Source organism: Lontra canadensis, unplaced genomic scaffold, assembly GCF_010015895.1.
Source record: "Lontra canadensis isolate GAN:19392208 unplaced genomic scaffold, GSC_riverotter_1.0 scaffold35, whole genome shotgun sequence".
NCBI lineage: Eukaryota > Metazoa > Chordata > Mammalia > Carnivora > Mustelidae > Lontra > Lontra canadensis.
Window position 1 is genome coordinate 6,581,904 of NW_022631029.1, and position 23,172 is coordinate 6,605,075.

Below are 23,172 nucleotides of genomic sequence, written 5' to 3' on the forward strand. Positions count from 1 at the left end.
AAGTCTCAAGACTAGAGATGTTTTATAGAAAGCACTCATTTAAATATTATTTTAAAATCTGTTAGTTCACTTAAAGTAATGAACTATAGGGGTGCCTTGGTGGCTCAGTCCTTAAGCGTCTGCCTTTGGCTTGGGTCATGACCCCAGGGTCCTGGGATCGAGCCCAGCACTGGGCTCCCTGCTTAGCAGGAAGCCTGCTTCTCCCTCTCCCAGAACTCCAGCTTATGTTCCCTCTCTTGCTGTGTCTCTGTCAAATAAATAAATAAAATCTTTAAAAACAAAACAAAAAATAAAAATAAAAAAAAATAACCAATTACGGCAAGCTGATTCAATTCTAATTAACTCAGCCTGTATGAAAACTGTGCATATAATCTTAAAATTCTGAACATATCTAAAGACACAGTTTCTTCTTTAAAAAATATGTTGGTATTATGCTACATGAAATAATCAGAGAAAGACAATTATCATATGATCTCACTTGTATGTGGAATTTAAGAAACAAAACAGGATCACAGGGGAAGAGAAGAAAAAATAAAACAAGAAAATCAGGGAGGGAGACAAACCGTAAGAGACTTTTAATCATAGGAACAAACTGAGGGTTGCTGGAGAGGAGGGAGCTGGGGGCATGGGGTAACTGGGTGATAGACATTAATGAAGGCATGTAATGTAATGAGCACTGGATATTATATAAGACTGATGAATCACTGAACTCTACCCCAGAAAACAATAATACAATATGTTAATTAACTGAATTTTAATTAAAAAAAAAAATCTTTACAGGGGTGCCTGGGTAGCCCAGTTAGTTAAGCCTCTGACTCTTGGTTTCAGATCAGGTCACAATTTCAGGTTATGAACTCTAGCCCCGTGTCAGGCTCTGCACTCACTGTGGAGTCTGCTTGAGATTATCCTCGTCTGTCCCTCCCCTGACTCTTTTTCTCTCTCTCTCTCGCTCATATAAATAAATAAACCTTTAAAAAAATGTAAATCCTTGGGTGCCTGGGTCACACAGTCGGTTAAGTGTCCGCCTTCGGCTCAGATCATGATCCCAGGGTCCTGGGATCAAGCTCCACATTGGGCTCTCTGCTCGGCAGGGACCCTGCTTCTCCCCCTCCCTCTACCTCCTTATGCACTCTCTCTCTCTCTCTCTATCTCTCTGTGTCAAATAAATAAATAAAATCTTTCAAAAGATAGAGAAATAAATAAATAAATGTCTTTACAAGTAAAATATACTCAAATAGACGAACTTAAAAAGAGCACACACGGGACATTATGGTTCATCATTAGAAGACAAACACACATCTACACCCTCCATAAACTGAGATAGACTCTGAGCAACTCCAGATCCAACTACCAATTTAAAGGAAATACAAAGAATGGAGAAACATGTTCAAATATACCACAGTGATGTCATTAAAAAAAAGAAGAAGAAGAAGGGGCCCTGAGTGCCTCAGTGGGTTGAGCCTCTGCCTTCGGCTTGGGTCATGATCTCAGGGTCCTGGGATCAGGCTCCCTGCTCAGTGGGGAGCCTGTTTCCCTCTCTCTCTGCCTGTTGCTCTGCCTACTTGCGATCTCTCTCTGTGTCAAATAAATAAATAAAATCTTTTAAAAAGGAAGAAGAAGAAAAACCCACATTGTGGTAAACTCTACAGGACAAAGACCCTGATTTCTTAAATAATACAATGCATGTGGTCAGGTGGGTAGGGAAGACAGAGAACCTAGACACTGAAATCAATTAATCACAAAATGTGGTTGAATTCTACTTCCAACAAATATCAATTTATAAAATAATCATATGCATCACTTATATGACAACACTGACTAGCTAGATGATATAAAGAAATTTTGTTTTTAGATTTGACAATGATATTACCCTTACTACTTTTTTTTAAAGATTTTATTTATTTGACAGAGATCGCAAGTAGGCAGAGAGGCAGGCAGAGAGAGAGGAGGAAGCAGGCTCCCTGCCAAGCAGAGAGCCCAATGCGGGACTCAATCCCTGGACCCTGAAATCAGGATCTGAGCCGAAGGCAGAGGCTTAACCCACTGAGCCACCCCAGGCATCCCATACCCTTACTATTTTTTAAAAGAGGCCTTGTTTTTTAGAAATTCGCATTGAAATATTTATTATTAAAATGTTATGTTTGGGATTTGCTTCCAATAATATGAGAAGGCTAAAAGTGGATAGAGGTTTAGGTGAAAGAAGACTGATCTGAGATGGTCAGAATCTCCCCCACAGCTCCACTGTAGGTTTAAAAAGATGAAATTCACGGAAGGTTACCCAAATTTGTAAGTGTCCTACGTAGGCAAAGTATCAATTTTAAAAGTACCAACATTTTCACTAACGTCTAGTTCGCATTTGTAATATTATTTATCTATACTTAGAGAATGAAACACAGTATGAGTTATGATGATCTCAAAGTAATAACAACAATAGGGAAATAAACTTCTGCCAAGAAGAAAAATTCTGTTTTAGACATAAAATAATTCATTCCTAATAGTATGGCATGAAGATTTTTTGAAGAAACAAAATGAAACAGTCATAAAATACTAGAGAGACAAATTCCTTTCTTGAAGGAAACAAATCTAGATTAGCAGGCAAATATACTGAAGAGGTGTTTTGCCAAATGCAGCAAACATTATCAGTTTATTAAGATAAAGCCTTGGGACTTTGAATTGAATTCTATAACTTCAATAAGAAAAATCAGTAAGACTCAAAAAAGTGAAATCAAACACTGAAGCAAACAAAGTTGTCACTACTCAGAATATGAAACTATACATAAATAACTCTGGCTTATACTAAAAAAAAAAAAAATCTTTAAAGATCTCAGGACATGTCTACATTACCTGTCTGGGTAAAACCCCCAATGCACTAACACCTGCTTATCTTTTCTCATCACCGGTCTCAACCATTCTTCTGAAAGGGAAAAAGAAAATACTTTAGTCAAGCTAACAAAATAAATCAATAAACTATTATTTAGACTTAATTTCTACTTATAATTTTTCTTTTGCTTGTAAGCCCCCCAAAACATTTTCTGACAATTGAACATTTTACCTATCTTATTAAGGGAAAGTTTTCCACCCATGTATTCAGAATTCCTGAAGTGTAGGCCCATTATTCATTACTCTTGGCAAATCCAATTGTCCACTGTGGTAAAATATTACCTTCCCACCACCCCCCTGTCTACAATTCCATTCAAATCATAATCACGATATTCTTTACTACCACATTTCCAAGTAAATTCTCTGCTCCCTTTTCCTGTTAGGCTTTGGAATTACTATACATTTTTCAAGATGTAAGTCACGCTTCATATCCTTGATGAGAGTTTTACCATATACTCTTTCTCCTTTAAATTCAATTTCTCTGGTATCTTAGAGCACTTCACAGACTGCTACTTCAAGTTTTTACTGTTTTCCTTATTTTTTAATGGCATCCTACCTGTAAATTTAGCCCTGCCAACAATAGTGTAAGCAGTATGATCCTATCAGATATTTTTATTTTTAATTTCCTTACCAAAGATAGGTATAAATTTATACAAATTTATAGGATAATCCTTATTGATCTGAATCACAGTTGTATTATATCTACATTTTAGTACTTGTTAGGAGGTGTTTCTTTAGTAGTCTAAATTTAGCTTAGCAAACTTGTCTCTAGTGCGCAGAGGAAATTAATAAAGTAAGCCCCCTGAAACCCAAGAAACAGCAAAATAGAAAAACTTAAGCAAAACCAGCTAAGTAAAAGTGGCTTTTCATTGCCAATTTCAACAAGAAATCATCCCAGCTTCACTAACTAAAGGCATAAAAGCCCACACGCTTATGTTTTGCTTTGGTATTTGTTTTATTTGAAGTAGTCTCCACATCCAGTGTGAGGTTCAAACTCACCACCCAGAGATCAAGAGTTGTATGCTCTACTGACTGAGCAGCCAGATGCCCCCAGCCTGTGTTCTTTTTCTTTCTTCTTTTTTTTTTAATTCACTTGACAGACAGAGATCACAAGTAGGCAGAGAGAGGCAGGCAGAGAGAGAGAGGAGGAAGCAAAGCAGGCTCCCCACGGAGCAGAGAGCCCGATGTGGGGCTCGATCCCAGGACACTGGGATCATGACCTGAGCCGAAGGCAGAGGCTTCAACCCACTGAGCCACCCAGGCGCCCCTCTTTTTTCTTTTTTTTTTTTTTTTTTAAGATTTTATTTACTATTTGACAGACAGAGATCACAAGTAGGCAGAGGGGGGCAGGGAGCAGGCTCCCTGCTGAGCAGAGAGCCCAACGTGGGGCTCAATCCCAGGACCCTGAAAACATGGCCTAAGCCAAAGGCAGAGGCTTAACCCACTGAGCCACCCAGGCGCCCCCACTATGTTCTTTTTCAAGCATCCAACTGCTCACCTTAATATCTTGAGAGAAAGTGAACAGGAAGAAATCAAGCCCGGGTCCTTAACCTGATATCCCAAAATGGCCAAGGAAAGGAGGAAGAGCAAGATGGCAGAGGAGTAGGAGACCTAAATTTTGTCTGGTCCCAGGAATTCAGCTAGATGGTTATCAAACTATTCTGAACACCTACAAACAGGAGACCGAAGAAAATAATAGCAGCAATTCTATGAACAGAAAAGAGACCACTTCTGGAAGGTAGGATGTGTGAAGTGAATCCAAGATGATATTTGGGAAGACAGACCATGGCAGGGGTGGGGCGCGAGGATGGGGGACAGGGAAAGGATGGGACCCTCTGTCAGCTGGCTCCCGGCAAGTGACAGCAGTGGAGCACAACTCTTAGAAGTCGGCTCCACTGACACCATTTCAGTGGCTAAGCAGCGGGGTGGGGGTGGAATCCTCACTGGGACCATGTGGTCTCAGGACCCTCGGGGATCACAGAAAGACCAGGGGTGCCTGAATTGTGGCAGAGCTCCCAGGTATCAGAGCAGGGAAGCCGGCTGCAAAGACAGAGCCAAGGAGGAGGCTCTAAGCTCAGGGTTGCCATAAACCATGATCCACAGCACAGTCGGGCCACATCTCTTCAAGCAGGGACCCAACAAGGGGCAGATCCAGGGAGACCCGCCCATCCTCTACCAAGAGAAGCGGCACGGGAGCACACTGCAGGAATTGGCTGGGTTTGAAGACTCCAAATGGGGCCGTGCGTCAGAAGGAAATGCTCAGTGATAGGCTAGGTGAGCACGGAGCACCACCAAGGACCAGGGAGACAGGAATGACTGAATGCTCTTCTCTGAGGGCTCACTGAGGAGAGGGCCCCTGAGTTTTCAGCATCTCTGGGGCCAGAGTTGGGAGGTCAGCATTTTCATTCTCGTCCTCCAAAGCTGTACAGGAAGCTTTCAGGAAACAAAAGCTACCAAAAGCAAACCCGAACAGATTATTTAGCCTGGACGCCAGCAAGGGCAGTGCAATTCCACCCCAGGCAAAGACATTGGAGAATCACTGCGACAAACCCCTCCGCCAGAAGATCAGCAAGAACATCCAGGCAAGACCAAGCTCACCAATCAAAGAGAACTGCAAAACCCCAGCACTAGGGGAATGCAGCACATGGAATTCGTGGCTTTTTTCCCATGATTCTTTACTATTTCAAAGTTACATTTTTTAAAATTTTCTTTTTTTCTATTTCTATCGTTTTTGAATTTTCTTCTTTCGTTTTTCAACCAACATCTTATCAATTCCTGTTTAAAAATCTTTTTAAATTTTTATCTGTATGGTCATATTCCATCCTTCATCATATTTACCCTTACTTTTGTATATATATTTTCCTTTCTTTAAAATTTTGGGAGGCCAAAAACACCCCAAATCTAGTGTGGGCTCTGTTCTATTCACCAGTCTGATCATATTCTCCCCACCCCCCCACCCCAGGTCTCTTCTGATTTGTTTGATGTATATTTTCCTGGGGCCGTTGTTACCCTTTTAGCATTTTGTTCTCTCATTCATCTATTCTTCTCTGGACAAAATGACAAAATGGAAAAACAAACCTCAAAAGAACAAGAGGCAGTACCAACTGCCAGGGACCTAATCAACACGACTTAGTAAGTTACCAGAACTAGAGTTCAGAATGACAATTGTAAAGATACTAACTGGGCTTGCAAAAAAGCATAGAAGATACTAGAGAATCCCATTCTGGAAAAAGAAAAGAACTAAAATCCAACCAAGTGAAAATCAAAAAGGCTATTAAATGAGGTGCAATTAAAAATGGAGGCTCTAATGGCTACGATAAATGAGGCAGAAGAATTGGTGATACAGAAGACCAAAGGATGGAGAATAAAGAAGCTGAGAAAAAGAGAAATAAACAACTACTGGATCATGAGGGGAGAATTCCAGAGGTAAGTGATGCCATAAGATAAAATAATATTAGAATAATTGAGATCCCAAAAGAAGAAGAAAGAGAGGGACAGAAGGTATATTGGAGCAAATTATAGCTGAGAACTTCCCTAATTTGGGGAAAGAAACAGGCATCAAACTCCAGAAGGCACAGAGAACCCCTCTAAAATCAATAAAAAGAGGACAACACCCCATCATCTAACAGTAAAACTTACAAGTCTCAGAGAAAAAGAAAATCCTGAAAGCAGCTCGGGACAAGAGATCTATAGAAACATTAGATTGGCAACAGACATATCCAGAGACCTGGCTGGCCAGAAAGGACTGGCATGAAATATTCAGAGCACTAAATTAAGAAAAAAAATGTACCTAAGAATACTATATCCAGGGGCGCCTGGGTGGCTCAGTGGGTTAAGCCTCTGCCTTCAGTTCAGGTCATGATCCCAGGATCCTGGGATCGAGCCCCGCATCGGGCTCTTTGCTCAGCAGGGAGCCTACTTCCTCCTCTCTCTCTCTCTGCCCGCCTCTCTGCCTACTTGTAAACTCTGTCAAATAAAAAAATAAATAAAATAAAAATCTTTAAAAAAAAAAAAAAAAGATTACTATATCCAGCTAGGTTGTTACTGAAAATAGAAGGAGAGAATAAAAAGCTTCCAGAACAAACAAAAACTAAAAGAATTTGTGAACACCAAACCACCCTACAGGAAATATTGAAAGGGGTCCTCTAAGCAAAGTGAGAGCCTAAAAGTAACATAGACCAGAAAGGAACAGAAACAATATACAGTAACAGTCACCTTATAGGCAATACAATGGCACTAAATTCGTATCTTTCAATAGTTACCCTGAATTAAATGGGCTAAATGCCCCAGTCAAAAGACAGAGGGTATCGGATTAGATTTAAAAAAAAAAAAAAAAGACCCACTGATATGCTGTCTGTAAGAGACTCATTTTAGACCCAAAGACACATCCAGATTTAAGGTGAGGGTATGGAAAATGATTTATTATGCTAATGGACACCAAAAGAAAGCTGGGGTGGCAATCCTTGTATCAGACAAATTAGATTTTAAACCAAAAACTGTAATAAGAGATGAGTAAAGACTATATAGTACTTGAAGGGCCTATCCAACAAGAAGATCTAACAATTTTAAATATCTATGCCCCTAACATGGGAGCAGCCAGTTATATAAGCCAATTAACAGCAAAATCAAAGAAACACATCAACAATAATACAGTAATAGTAGGGGACTTTAACATGCCCTCACTGAAATGGACAGACCATCTAAGCAAAAGATCAACAAGGAAGAAAAGGCTTTAAATGACACATTGGACCAGAAGAACATCACAGATATACTCAGAACATTCCATCCCAAAGCAACAGAATACACCTTCTTCTCTGGTGCACACAGAATATTCTCCAGAATAGATCATATCCTGGGTCACAAATCAGGTCTCAACCAGTACCAAAAGATTAGGATCATTTCCTGCACATTTTCAGACCACAATGCTTCAAAATAGCCAAGGAAAAAGTGAAGAGGATGCCTGGGGTCTTTCATAACTCACTACATAGCAACAAACAAAATATACTGACTCTTAACTAGTAAGAACTGCCCTTTAGAATACTAAATCTATCTTCAAAGGAGGTGCAGCTTTAGAAAGTAAAAAAAAAGAATACCCATTTTTTTTTACAGCTGATTTTAATAGAAAGAGCCTGTGGCAATGACTGCCTTTGGAAATCTTCCAAGTAGCAGAAATAACTAAAGGTTAGAGATGCAAATCTACATTCTTCCCAGAGATAATCATATGCTACACAGAACCGATAAAACCACCACAGTTTTATGAGTAAAAATTAGTCCAAACTGAGAATATATATATTAACTGTCACAATTTAACAATAAAGACATAGTCTAACTAAAATACAAGCACAGAGGGGCACCTGGGTAGCTCAGTTAGTTGAGCATCTGATTCTTGGTATTGGCTCATATCATTATCTCAGGGTCACAGGATCAGGTCCCATATCAGGCTCCACGTTCAAAGGGAGTCTGTTAGAGATTCTCTCTCTCCTTTCCCCCACCCCCAACACACACACACACACACACACACACACACACACACACGGCATTAATTATAAGTGTTCATAAACTTACAAATGACTAAACAAAAGGTAGTATATCCAAATAAGGTAATGTTATTTGGCCATCAAGGGAATAATGTACATGATGTAACACTGGCAAAGTAACATCAGAGGAGGCCCCAGAACTTGTTGCACCACAGAGATACTGACTTAACACTAACACACCACCTAAGAAATCTTCATGAGCACTCTAGGAGCCAATTAAGGAGTTGCAGTACTTCAGGCAACCTCCAAGTGGACAACAGCTGCATTTTAACAGTAAGAAAAGCCATTTCCTATCAACCCTATCAACCCCAAGAGCATATTCATCTAAGCCAGTAGAGCCCAGCAGGATCAGGAGGGAGAGCTCCTTCTCCTTTGGGCTGAAAAGAGAAGAGTGAATGTGCATCCAATATTCCAAATTATTGGGGGCCTGGGGAGCTGCCTGCCTCACCTGACTCAGAGCACTGATGGAACGGACATATTGTGGATGTGTGGTGGTCAATGAGAACAAACAAAATCTAAGTGACTTACTGAAGTACCAGAAAACCAGTAATGCCACAGACAGAAGCTGGGTCAACTGGGTGTGATCAGGAGAAAGCACCCAGATGCCAACTTCTCCCCTGGTAGGGAGAAAGAAGAAGAGTAGAACATACATCCTATGTTCTGGCTTTTCTCTCTCTTATTTTTTTAATTATTATTATTATTATTATTATTATTTAATTTATTTGACAGAGATCACAAGTAGGGAGAGAGGCAGGCAGAGAAACATGAAAAATCTCAAATAAACAGCCCAACTTTACACCTCGAGGAACTAGAAAAAGAAGAATAAATGAAGCCCAAAGTTAGCAGAAGGCAGGAAGTATCCAAAATCAGAGCAGAGGGCAACCCCTTCGGGTCCACTTCCTCCTTGGGAGCTTTGTACTATCACTTTGCTAACACTCAATGAACCTTACTTTGGTGCCAAAAAACAAAAAACAAAAACAAACAAACAAAAATCAGAGAAGACATAAATAAAACAGAGACTAAAAGACAACAGAAAAGATCAGTAAAACCAAGAGTAGGTCACTTAAAAAAAATTAAACAAAACTGGGGTGCCTGGTGGCTCCATGGCTGAGTATCTGCCTTCAGCGCAGACCATTATCTCCAGGTCCTAGGATCAAGCCCTGTACTGGGTTCCCTGCTCAGCGCGGAGCCTGCTTCTCCCTCCACCTCTGGTGCTCCCCCTGTTTCTGCGCTCGCTCACTCGCTCGCTCTCTCTGACAAATAAAATCTTTTAAAAAATAAAACTGACTTGTCATGGAAAAAAAAAAAAGGGCGCAAATCAATAAAATCAGAAATGAAAGAGATGTTAAAACTGATACTACAGAAATAAAAACGATTGGGGTGCCTGAGTGGCTCAGTGGGTTAAGCCTCTGCCTTCGGCTCAGGTCATGATCTCAGGATCCTGGGATCGAGCCCTGCATTGGGCTCTCTGCTTGGCAGGGAGCCTGCTTCCCTCCCTCTCTCTGCCTGCCTCTCTGCCTACTTGTGATCTCTCTCTCTCTGTCAAATAAATAAAATCTTAAATAAATAAATAAATAAATAAACTTCAATTTCTCTTTATAAAAAAAGGAAACAAAAATGATTGTAAGAAACTACTACAAGCCATTAAGCACCAACAAACTGTACAATCTAGAACAGATAAATTCCTAGAAACATATAACCATCTAAGAGTGAATCATGAAAAAATATAGAATCTGAACAGACTGATTACTAGTAAAGATTGAATCCGTAACTAAAAAACCCCCTACAAACAGAAGTCCCAGACCAAATGGCTTCACTAATGAATTCTATCAAATATTCCAAGAAGATTTAATACCAATCCTTTCAAACTCTTCCAAAAAATAAGAGGAAGGAACACTTCCAAACTTATTATACAAGGCCAACCTTATCCAGATACCAAAACCAGACAAGGGTGCCAAGAAAAAAAAATTACAGGCCAATATCCCTGATCAACACAGATGCAAAAATCCTCAAGCAAATATTATCAAACCAAATTCAACAATACATTAAAGAGATCACACATCACAGCAACTGGGATTTATTCCAGGAATGCAAGGATGGTTCAATACCAGCAAATCAATCTAGAGTAATATACCATATTAACAAAATGAAGGACAAAAAAATCCTATGATCACCTCAACAGATATAGAAAAAAAAATAATTTGACAAAGTTCAATATCCACTTACGAATAAAATTTCTTGGTAGGGAGTGAGATAGAGAGAACATATCTCAACATAATAAAGGCCATATATGACAAGCCCAACAGCTAACATCATACTCAATACCCAGAGTCCCAGGATCAAGCCCCACATCAGGCTCCTTGCTCAACGGGGAGGCTGCTTCTCACTCTCCCAACTCCCCCAGCTTGTGTTCCCTCTCCTGCTGTGTCTCTGTCAAATAAATAAAAATAAAATCTTAAAAAAAAAAAAATTCTGGAGTTAAAGAATAGAGTATCTGAATTGAAAATTCCACTAGAGGATACAACATTAGATTGGACCAACCCGAAGAAAGATCTGAAAACTCAAAGATGGAACATTTGAAATTCTCAAGTCATGAACTACAAGAATAAAGATAAGGAAACCTAAGGGACAAATCCACTCATCTAAATAAATGTTCTGAGTTAAGATGTAGATTCCTCTTCTGATAAGTATCTCAATTTTTCAAAAATTTTCATTTATTTTCATCTCTAAGGAAATATTCTTTCTGCTAAAACCAGTAATTCAACCCATATTCCTAAACCAATCCTTCTATCCCTTCTAGGTTTCAACTCTATTATTATGTGCTTCAGTTTACTTTTGTTCTACCCCAGAAATAAACTATAAAGCCAAATCTTGAAAGATAAAGGCAGGCCACCTGCTAGGTGGCATCCTCTACTTTCTTTTCCCTGTCACACATTCTAAGAAATTGGTGACCTTCCACCAACTCTACAGCTTACTCTCACTGGCAAGTTACCAAAACTTCATTCTCAAAGGTTACCAATTATTTCCTTACTGACAAATCCAAAACCCTTGTCTCAGGCCTCACTTTTATTTCTTTGTTGGACAGTTCCATTGTCAACCTCCTGCATTTTAAAATGCTTTCCTTATATTCCCATGACTTTTAAGATACGGACCATCCTTGGCTTGCCATCAAATTCCCTATCCTCTCCTAATAAATGTATTTATCTCATCCAATGACACAATTTTCCCTCACTCAGCAATTTAACTCGGAGTGTCCCAAAGGTCTTGCTCTCTGACCAGTCTCCTTAGATAATACACTCCAGAAATCAGCTCCCAGGAAATTTTCCTAATACAACCACAGTTGCACATTTCTCTCCACCAAAATCATCAATATTATCTACCCTCGCCCTCATCCACCTAATAAAACAAAACTCTACGCTACACTCTACACTAGAGCTTTGTCCTCTCACCTACCTACTCTTCTCTCCCATTACACTGAGATATAAAGCCAAACTTTGCCATTTCCTTTCCCTCAAAGTTCGTAATTTATTACCTCTATGCTTTCGCTTAACAATAACAACAATAACAACTCCCTTCCAGCATCTCACCCAAATCTCACCAAGAGATTAAGGCCAATTAAATACCACCTTTTACTTTAAATTTTGACTAATCCTCATTAAAGTATGTATACTGCCTTTTTAAGGGTTTCATGATACGGCTTCTAATGTGTTTGTGGCTGGTACTGTTATCATCTGCACACTTACCTGAAAACAAGTACTTGTAAGGAGCCCAGCACAAGGCTTTGCTGAGAGTCAACATTTACCTGACAGTTATTCCAAAGGTAAATTGCACAGTGTGCCAAATCATGTCTTATATTTCAAAAACAGCCTCCAAATGCTATCTCCTAACAGCTGCTTTGACTACTGATAATACCAAGCAAGCATCATCAATACGCAGTGAACTAGGTTGTATTAAAATAGAAAAACTAGCACCACTAAGGAATCACTAAATAGCCAGATGTAACAATTACAGTTAAAATCTTTTGTAAAAGGCAATTTTTCTCAAAAAGCTCACATGCTGAAACACTTATTAGAGAAACAGAGCCCGCAACAAAAGTATTCTAACTAATTCTAAAGTATTCTAACATCATAGCTATCCACCACCCCCACCTAGTGGACACGAGTTGCTATTACCTAACAGGAAAAAGGCTGAGAAACAACCAGTTAAACACTAAAGGCAGGGTGAAGTTTCTCACTTTATAAAAGCGTAATAATCACAGAGCTGTGATTTTTGACTGTAACAAATAAAATAAAACTTTTACCTATCAAACCTAATGATGAAAAAACCTAAATGTAACAGCTAAAGCTGTAAAACTCTTAGAAGAGTTGGGTTGTAAAACTTGATGACTCTGGATAAGGCAATGGTTTCTTAGATTTGCCACCATGCACAAGCAATCAAGCAACCTCACCTATCAATTATTTTCAACATCTGTAGGATTCGTACAACGTCCCTCTTCCATTCCTGATATTATTTGTTCTTTCTTTTTCTCCTGCTTATTTGCAGCACGATTTAAATAGCCTTACTGACCTTTCCTGAGAACCATTTCTTTTTTTTTTTTTTTTTTTATTTGACAGAGAGAGAGATCATAAGTAGGCGGTGGGGGGTGGGGGGGGGGGAGTAGGCTCTCCGCTGCGCAGAGAGCCCAACGTGGGGCTCAATCCCAGGACCCTGAGATCATGACCTGAGCCGAAGGCAGAGGCTTAACCCACTGAGCCACCCAGGCTGCCCCTCCTGAGAACCATTTCTAACACTGCTGAGCACTTTGCTCCTATATATTTTCCACATCATTAATTTCTACCCTTAATTATTTCCTTCTTTCCTTAGGTTTAATTTGCTGTTCTTTTTCCCATCTCTTGAGAAAGATGTGTGAATCACTGATTTTTCAGACTTTCTTCTTTCCTAACATACACTTTAAAGATACAAATTTTCCTCTGGGCAGAGCTTCAGCTGTAGCCAACAAAATTTAACATTCTTGTACTTTATCAATCATTTCATAAATTATTTAGTTACAAAGATTTTCTATTTCCATTGTAATTTCTTCTTTGACCCATAGATTACTTGGCAATATATTTCTTAATTTTCAAACATACAGGGACTGTCTGGTAATCTTGTTGTCACTGACTTCCAGCATAACTGCACTGGTCAGAAAAAATACTCAGCATGGGGTAATTAGCAACTCAAATCTGATATAACTTAGCTTCTTATACAGATGTCCTAAAGGGATATGTTAACCAGAAGACTTGATCCCCTAAAGAAGTCCTATTTCTCAAATTAATCTGGTTAATTTATTAATTCATATTTTCTTTCTCAACAAATCAGTTTCCATAGCCCTATCGAACTCTGGCCACTGAGAAAATCAACCTGCAGGATAGAAAAGCTGAAGTTCAGAATCTGAACCATTATAAATTCACCAAACTAAAATATTGCTGAGGGGCCCCATTCAGACAGCCAATAAGCCCATCTTCCCCAGAAATGTTCTTTCATTTTGCAAGGTCTTTTAATTTTCAGAACACAAACAACATAGCAAACATTAACAAAGTTAATACATAAGGCACACCTAAACTTAACACCCAGATAATAACAAAGAAAGATATAAAAAGTCCAATGATCAGAAAGTTGGATATCAAAGAATTAGTTTGCTTAGAGCAATTCAGCAAAAAAATAGAAAACTACATTTAAATAATCTGTGCAAGTTATTTAATACTTAAAAGTCTCTTTTTCAAAAAGCTAGTAATATTGTTTAAATCTCTGATAAAACTTAAAACCTAGTGAAGTAGGAGTTCATAACCAGAAATTAACTTACCATCCTCTTGTGAGGAAGGATATGGATAAATGTGGTGGGAAGCTTTTGACTTCTCATCAGTAAAAGTCCCCTGGAAAGCAAATGAACAACATAAGGGGAAAGCACATGGCAAACAGACTATGCAATGCCAGATGCAAATTGCCTAAGAATCATAAAGGCATTACTTTATTTATTATGTTATACATATATATATACACACACACATATATATCAAGACTATAATATTTTTATTTTTAGTCAAAGAAAACAATTATTAACAAGAACAAATAAAAACATGTAAATTTTCTATAGACACAGTTTATATTGTTGTATAGAAAAATAATGCAAGTACTTCTTACCTAATTCTCTGTGTATCTCTCTAGGAAACTTTGTCTGTAGTACGAGTCTTTCTAAATCTAAAAGTTACTCCAAAATCATCAGAATTATCTGAATAATGCAAGACTATGACCATGAGCCATAACTTACAGTTATATACATATAAGATGGACATTTCACTTGGCTCTAACATGTATGTACACTACTGTTTTTTAAGTCAATGTTAGAATAGTGGATGACATAAATACTAAGGTTAAGGTCTAGCTAGGCCTCAGCTAGACTACTGCATACAATCTAGAATATGACTTGGAAGCCTTTTTTTATTTTATTTACTTCTTTATTTGAGACAGGGAGAACGCACAAGATGAGGGAGGGAAAGGGGCAACTGGACTCTGTGCTGAGTGTAGAGCTCGACACAGGGCTCAATCCCAAGATCCCAAGATCATGACCCAAGCCCAAATCAAGAGTCAGGCACTTGACCAACTGAGCCACCAAAGCGCCCCTACTTGGAAGCTATTTAGATATAAAAGTGTTCATTCCAGAGATCATAAGAATGAGGACAAGTCTTTTTGTGTGTATGTGTCTTAAAATCAGGTATAAGCAGCATTTTAATGTATTTCCTGAATTTTATCTTTGACAGTGAGTATTTACTAATTATTACAATCAGAAAAACACAATGCTATTTCTAACTGAAGAGAAATTCTAAAATTCTAAAATCTAGGACTCTCTAAGATGAATTAGTTACAATAAAGCAAGGCATTCTCAATCATTTCAAGTATTTGGGCACACTTCTGAACAACCACAAAAGACGCTGAAAAAGGGATGTCAGAGGAACAAAATGTCTGTGATTTTGGCCTCTGGAGTCCGTTAGGCCTGGATCTGAACTTCAGCTCTACCATTTACGACTTGGGTGATGTAAGTATCTAAGTGTTTTTTGTGCTTCGGTGTCTTTTGTGAAATAGGGTGGTAATAATACCTATTTCACAAGAATTATAACAATTTAGCAATGAGGTAATGATAGGGACAGGTACACTCTGAGTACTCAAACACTGGAGTTATTAATGCATTTTAAATGTTTGAGGAAAGGCCTAATCCTCAGTATTCAATAATATCATTAGCTTACTGTCTCTTCCCTAAGAGCCTATGAAACCAGGAAGATCCTTACGTCCCTTTAGAGGTTATTCCTAGAATACAATCGCTAAGCCAGGCCTTTAAGAAAAATGGGAACTAAATGCTCGGTATCAATTGTGGAAAATATATAAGCTTTTTCCAGGATTAATATGGTAGCAATAAGAGTAGATAATTTCAGCTTGAAGGTAATACCCAGCAGGTTAAATTGTTCTGTCTCTGCCTTCTAACATTCTAGATATAATTAAACTACACTTGACAGCCACTCCAGTAAGCAGTCCCGAAGAGAAAAGAAAGTTAAGTGACTGGTTCAAAGTCAAAATCCTGGTGGGACGAGGAAGTGGACTTGAGACTGCCTGACTCGATAGCACAATCATCTCATTTTTCTCTTTGGTAGGGATGTTGCTTGTAAGACGACACTACTAAATCTCCAAATGTAAACGGTATTAGAAATCCTTGCTTTAGGAACCTGAACGATATTTACTGATTACTGAAACATAACACAACTGGCAATCTCTCCTGCAGAAGAAAAAATAAAGGTATCTCAGGAGGTTTCTCAACTAATCCTAAGGATTAGTAAAACTTTGTCACTCAAATGACCTTGTTTCAGAAAATTATCTTCTACCTGGGTCTCCTCAGCTAGTTCACCATGATACGGGGTTGCTTATAGTTCAGCCACAGGTAGCCACTAACCTACATGCAGTAAATACCCAAAGTCTCCGCCTAAAATGAAGTTAGAGGAGGGAGGGAAAGACACCCGAAGATAGCACTGGCACATGTGAATCAAGAGAATATAAGCGTATCGGGAAAACAGAATTTTCCAGTCCACAAATGTAAATACAATACATACCAATGGGATGGCGGGGGTGAGGAAAGATAGGTTTACTTGAAATAATATTTGATCTCCTCTTACCAACAACTGTGTCATCAACTTCTACTTTGACTCTGTGGTTAGAGTAATATAGATCACATGGTCTCCTTAAATTACATAAACCCAGGGGCCCCTGGATGGCTCAGTCCATCAGGCATCCAACTCTTGATTTTAGCTAAGGTCCTGATCTCAGGGTCTTATCGGGTCTGCACACAGCAGGGAGTCTGCCTGCAATTCTCTCTCCCTCTCTCTCTGCCCCTGCAGCCTGCATTCACTCATGCACTTGTTCTCTCTCTCTCAAAGAAATAAATCTAGGGGCGCCTGGGTGGCTCAGTCAGTTAAGTGTCTGCCTTCAGCTCGGGTCATGATCTCGGGGTCCTGGGATCGAGTCCCACGTCCGGCTCCTTGCTCAGCGGGGAATCTGCTTCTCCCTCACCCTCTGCTGCTCGCCCATACTCATGCTCATTCTCTCCTCTCCTCTCTCAAATAAACAAAATCTTTAAAAATAATTTTTTAAAATAAAATTAAATAAATCTTTAAAAAAAAATAAATAAATTACATAAGCATATTTCACAATAGGACTCAATGACTCCATACCAATGATTATTAAATGCTAATTTTGGATACATATGTGCATCAAATCACTATACTGTACACCTTAAACTTACACAGTGTTAGGTGTCAATTATATCTCAACAAAGCTAAGGGGGAAGAAAAATGCTTCTAGGATAAGAACTGGAGGTGAGTGGAGAGAAAAAACTTGGTACTGTAAGAACCCAAAAAGAGAGAACTTTCATTTAATGCAGATAAATACAGAAAATAAAAGACAATTATTACTGAAATTTATAAGTTTACTACTATACAATTTTCTGAAGTGATCATGTTTATTACCTGATGTCGTTTGATAATATCCTTCAATTTGTTAGCCAACTTCAGATCAATGTCTGGAATGAGGTAGATGTTGGGTCTGGTCAGACAATTGTTCTAAGGAAGAAAAAACAGATTTTGAAATTCTCTTGGTTTTGAAATGATGTCACATTATTAATGAATTACCCTAATGGCCAAAGTTGACATTAAAAGCCATAGTGTTTAAAATGGGAAGATGTTTTTTAGTATAGACTGCAGAGGGCTCATTTCAATATAAAACCTAGGTGTTCAGAACGCCACTTAACGTCATCCTCAGATTCCTTCTCTGCAGCTAAGTACACCTGGGCAAAAAATGTTCAGAATCACAACCTAAAGAAATTCCTTGTATTTTTCATTAAGGTACCACACTCACATATTGATACTTCTACAGCCAATCTTACCTGAATTGACCTTAATAGTCCAAATCTAATGTAGTGTTTCCATCGACACATTTTATTGGGTGGGGAGGGGAGAGGATCCCAGGGGAATGCCCATTTTGGCTCATTATATAAGTTACTTATAGCTCCTCTTCCCATTTCTAAACTTACAAATAACAATGATTAAAACATGCATATTAACTCCTCAAATCATCATTAAAAAAAATCAGTGAACCAACCACAAAAATTGTTTCTCTAGCTAGCAGTTCATGAGACAAATTTCAGGCATCAAGTTAATGATAATACCTACCTGAATCTTTGCCAGCTGCCTCTCCCCAAGAAGGCTAATTCAGTAATCATTAAAAATTACCAATCAATAAAAATACTACAAAGAAAAGAAGAATACTAAGTGTTCTCTCTTCCAGATTATACCTAGTTAGGGAAGTAAGATCTGTATTTATGGTACAACCCTGAAACAAATCTTAAAAAAAAAAAAAAAAAAAGACTATATAAATGAGTAACCAGTAGATTGAGAGTGTTTATATTAAATATGAAAGAGATTCAAATAACGGATTAAGTGAAATAAAAAAAGAAAATATCAGGGCATCTGGGTGGCTCAGTTTATCATTTGACTCTTAATTTTGGCTCAGGTCATGAGATCGAGCCCTGTAAGATTCTCTGTTAAGATTCTCTCCCTATCCCTCTGCCCCTTCCTCTCACCCTCTCTCTCTCTATAAGTATCAAAATAAAGGAAATATCATAGATTATTTCACAAGACGTTTAGGATCAATATTCTATAAATGACAAGTTTTAGTCTTACTTTATAGCTCTAATTCCCCAAAACCCTTAAAAATAACAGACCAGATTTCAGAAAATCTTTCTTCCTTTGATCTTTTGGCAGTCCAATAAAGCCAATTTTAGAACTGAAAGTATATTAAAGGGAAAACATTTTTAATAATTAAACTTTCTGAGTTACCTGCACCAACGTTTTCTCAATGTTCATAAACATTTCAACATTCCGATCCATTCGGGATGGATTCTGTAGATCAAACCTACGCCTAAAGAGAAGAAAATCATTAGTTAATTTGTGAAAACTTAGTGTTAGCACTCAACGCAAATGAACTGTAAAGACGTGGAAATTAAAATAGAGCTCTATAAAACATATGAGGGTATTTTCTCAGTGTAAGAAAACAGTGTCAAAATCTTCATAAAACGTTAAATATTATGACATTAAAGTCCACTCCAGTCAAAATGAAGAACCCCGGGGGCGCCTGGGTGGCTCAGTGGGTTAAAGCCTCTGCTTTCGGCTCGGGTCATGATCCCAGGGTCCTGGGATCAAGCCCCGCATCAGGCTCTCTGCTCCGCGGGGAGCCCGCTACCCCCACCCCCACCACCTGCTTCTCTTCCTACTTGTGATCTCTGTCAAATAAATAAAATCTTAAAAAAAAAAAAAAATGAAGAACCCATTCCATGAAGTATCCTGTTTTTCTTAAGTCTAAGATATTTTACATCATCTAGAAAAGGAGTCCACACATCCAAAGGCAGTGAACTATTATACCGTTCTTCAGGTATAAGGAAAATTTATCTAGTTTCTATATGCTTAAAAGTCATTTGCTCAAATTCATCAGTGTCTGTGCTCTCCTTGGGCCTACTATTGTCCTAAATCTGGTAAATTCATCTATTTACCTTTTCTTGCTCCCCAATGTTTTTTTATGTAAGTATCCAAGCATAACATTCTAATGTTGTCTGTCTAATCTCACCCACTTCCATATGCTTTAATCTTAAAAAATTTGAATGCTACTTTCACCATATCTTTTATTCAACACTTACTTTGATTTTGCCCCATTTTAATTCCAGGCAAAGTATAAGCTCAGTAATAGAGAGTGTGGGCTGTGGAGTCAAGCTGTTCTGGGTTCTAATCCTGACCCCATTTTTATTTATGTAGTCTGGAGTGATTTACTAATCCAAGGATCAATTTCTTCGTGAACAATGGCCCATTACAGGTTTTTGTGAAGGTCAAATGAGATATATATGTTAAGGGCTTAAGACCACGTCTTTTTACGGTCTGTTTAGCCTGTAAGTGATCAGTAATTGTTAACTATGGTTATAACACTTTGTTTTGGTTTTGGGTTTGTTTTTTTTTAAAGATGTATTCATTTTGAGAAAGAGAGCAAGGGGAGGGGCAGAGTGAGAGGGAAAGAGTGAAAGAATTCTCCAACAGATTCCCCACTGAGTGCAGAGCTTGACACAGGGCTCAGGCCCAGGACCCTGTGATCATGACCTGAGCCAAAATCAAGAGTCAGCTGCTTAACCAACTGAGCCACCGAGGTGCCCCTATGGTTATGTTTTTAAATCATTACTACTATGTGCTAGCTAGGATTAGGCAGTCTGAACGCAGAGCTCATGCTCTACCTCTCAGGTTAACCTGTTTTATCTAACCAGGAGATGCACCCCACACTTCCAACCGTTCTTCCAAACTCTGCAGCCTTTCCTGTATGTCACTACTGTGGGCTTGATACTATCGCCTCCAGGGTCTGCCACAAGCCATGTTCCCTATGAAGCTATTCCTGTCTTCTGCCATGCTCCTAATACATCCAGTGCACACTGCTGTTAAAGCCCCACAAAAGAATCATGTTGTTGCTAAGACAGCTCATTAGATGCCTTGAGGGCAAAGACCAGGTTTGTTTAAAACTATTCCATTCAGCCCCAGTAGCCAGCAGAATGTGTGGCTTTAGGGACACCTGGGTGGCTCAGCCAGTTAAACAACCAACCCTTGATTTCAGCTCAAGTCATGAGCTCAAGGTCATTAGATTGAGCTCTGTGTCAAGCTCTGTTCTAAGCATGGAGCCTGCTTAAGATTCTTCTTTCTCCCACCCTCTCCCTCTGCCCCTCCTCACATAGATCTTAAAAAAAAAAAAAAAAAAGTGTGGCTTTATAAAGCACACCACTCAGGAAATTAATATTTATTTTGACTAAGCTCCAATTTGGAAATTAAGGAAAGCGTCCACTAAGCCACAGAAATAAGTAATTTGTAAAAGAACTAGTTATAGCTTTAAAAATGGCCTTTACATGTAAGAGGGACCTTTGTCCCAAGTCAATTAAATCAATATCTTGATTTAATCTTGGTACACAGAACTTAATCCTTAAGTCCCATTTTTTTGGTTGTTTAGTATCTTCCTAATAAGGAAGGAGTAGGTCAGAAATGCCAAGCAATTTGCAACAACAGAATAACACGTGACTGACTGACACAACCCTATTAGAGCAAAGGGACTTCCACTGGTTCTTTCAGCACAACACAGGGAGAGAAACCTGAGTGTCTCCCCTTTCTAAAGAAGAGGTCAGTCTTTCACAGACTTCTGACAACGAACTATATCCAGAAATGTCTTACTTCAGAATTGCTTGTATAAGCCTTTACTCATATTATTCACAGATAAACTGCTTCCTTAGTAAATGATTCAGATGAGGCTGAAAGGAATTATCACTCTCAGAAATCTGAGAAATAGTTTGAAAGTACTCATTAAACAAATTAAAATAAGGTTGCCTGGATTTACCTGCAAACAAAGACTAAGAGCTAAATGATTCTGGTAAACAGAAAAAGAAAATTAAGAATTTACTCTGCCTTTCTAATTACTGGTGAGTTAAATTTCTCAGTATTCCAGCTAATAAATGAAGTAGGAAAGACAGAGTAATAGTCTTTTACAACAAATTACCTAAAAAACAGTAAGCACTTAAATCTATGTATTAGAAAACCTACTTTCTAATTTTTTCAAAATTTAAATGCTACAGCTTGGTGAAGCTGTAATGATAGCATGATTCGAGGCACTGAACATCAACAACAGTCTATTACAAGCAGAAACAACCAGATACTGCATGCCTCCATGCCTCCAGAGGAAAGAACACAACACTGTCTATTAAGCACTACTGACCCCCCCCACAAAAAAAAGCTGAATCAGACTAAGCATCTAACTCCGCTTTACTAGAAATTTAGAAGACTATGTTAAACGATATCCTACGGAACATATTAGCAAAATCTAGAACACAGAAGTCTACAAGACAACTTACTTTTGTAAAAAAAATAACTGGCAAGGATAAGAGGGGAAAGAGAGACCAGGAGGAAAACTATTAATTTTCTTTTTATTTTTTAAGGGGGGAGAGGGGCAAGGAGAAAGGGGGAGAGAATCTAAAGCAGGCTCCATGATCTCATAACCCTGAGATCATGACCTGAGCCAAAATCAAGAGCTGGAATCTTAACCTATTAACCCACCTGGGTGCCCCAATTTCCTGAAAAAGACACATCAACCAAATGTCATGTATGACTCTTCTTTGAATACTTATTAATATAAATTAATAAAAAATATGTTAATATAAAAATATGAATTAACATAAAAACCATCCATGAAATAATCAGGGAAGCTTGAACACTAAGCGGGTATTTAATAACACTGAAAAATTATTGATAATTTTCTTAGTTGTGACAATGGCACTGTTATAATGCTTTATAAAAAATCCTATTCCAGGGTGCCTGGGTGGCTCAGTGGGTTAAAGCCTCTGCTTTCGGCTCAGGTCATGATCCCAGGGTCCTGGGATCGAGGCGCGCATCGGGCTCTCTGCTCAGCAGGGAGCCTGTTTCCCTTGCTCTCTCTCTCTCTCTCTCTGCCTGCCTCTCTGCCTACTTGTGATCTCTGTCAAATAAATAAATAAAGTCTTAAAAAAAAAAAAAAAATCCTATTCCAGGGCGCCTTGCTGGCTCAGTCAGTCAGGTGCCTGACTGTCTGGATCTCAGCTCAGGTCTTGACTCAGAGTCGTGTTCAAGCCCCAAGTTGAGCTCCACACCTGGCATGCAGCCTGCATATAATAAATAAATAAATGAATGAATGAATGTATACAAAGACCTAAGCTCTTTAGCCGCACCTGGCCGGCTCCGTCGGTAGAGCATGCAACTCTTGATCTCAGAACCCCATCCTGGGCACAGAGATTACCTAAAAAAAAATCCCATGAGGCACCTAGATGGCTCAGTTGGTTACATGTTCAACTACTGATTTCAGCTCAGATCATGATCTCAGGGTTGTAAAGATCAAACCCTGCATCCCTTAGAATTCTCTATCTCTCCCCCTCTTCCCCTCAAAATCCCCCGCAAAATCCTATGCTTTTAGAAACAAACAGTGAATATTTACAAATGAAATTACATAAAGTTGAAGGTGCATGAAGGTAAATGGCAGTTCATTATATTATTCTCTCTTTTATAGTTTCTATTTTCCATAATAAACTAAAATGGTTTACCAATGATTTAATAACACAACAGAGTAAAGCTTTTTC

At 38.6% G+C, this 23,172-nt stretch overlaps 1 protein-coding gene across 3 annotated transcripts in view; it reads right to left on the reverse strand.

Moving 5' to 3' along the window:
* Nucleotides 1-23,172, reverse strand: part of SMARCC1 (SWI/SNF related, matrix associated, actin dependent regulator of chromatin subfamily c member 1) — a 170,292-nt gene that overhangs the window by 116,100 nt on the left and 31,020 nt on the right. For all 3 annotated transcript variants that reach the window (XM_032867902.1, XM_032867901.1, XM_032867903.1), the window contains exons 4-7: nt 18,833-18,914; nt 17,465-17,557; nt 14,260-14,329; nt 2,845-2,914 (exon numbers count right to left, since the gene is read on the reverse strand). In XM_032867902.1, the coding sequence (XP_032723793.1) occupies nt 2,845-2,914; nt 14,260-14,329; nt 17,465-17,557; nt 18,833-18,914 (315 nt within the window). The remainder of the gene's footprint in view (nt 1-2,844; nt 2,915-14,259; nt 14,330-17,464; nt 17,558-18,832; nt 18,915-23,172) is intronic.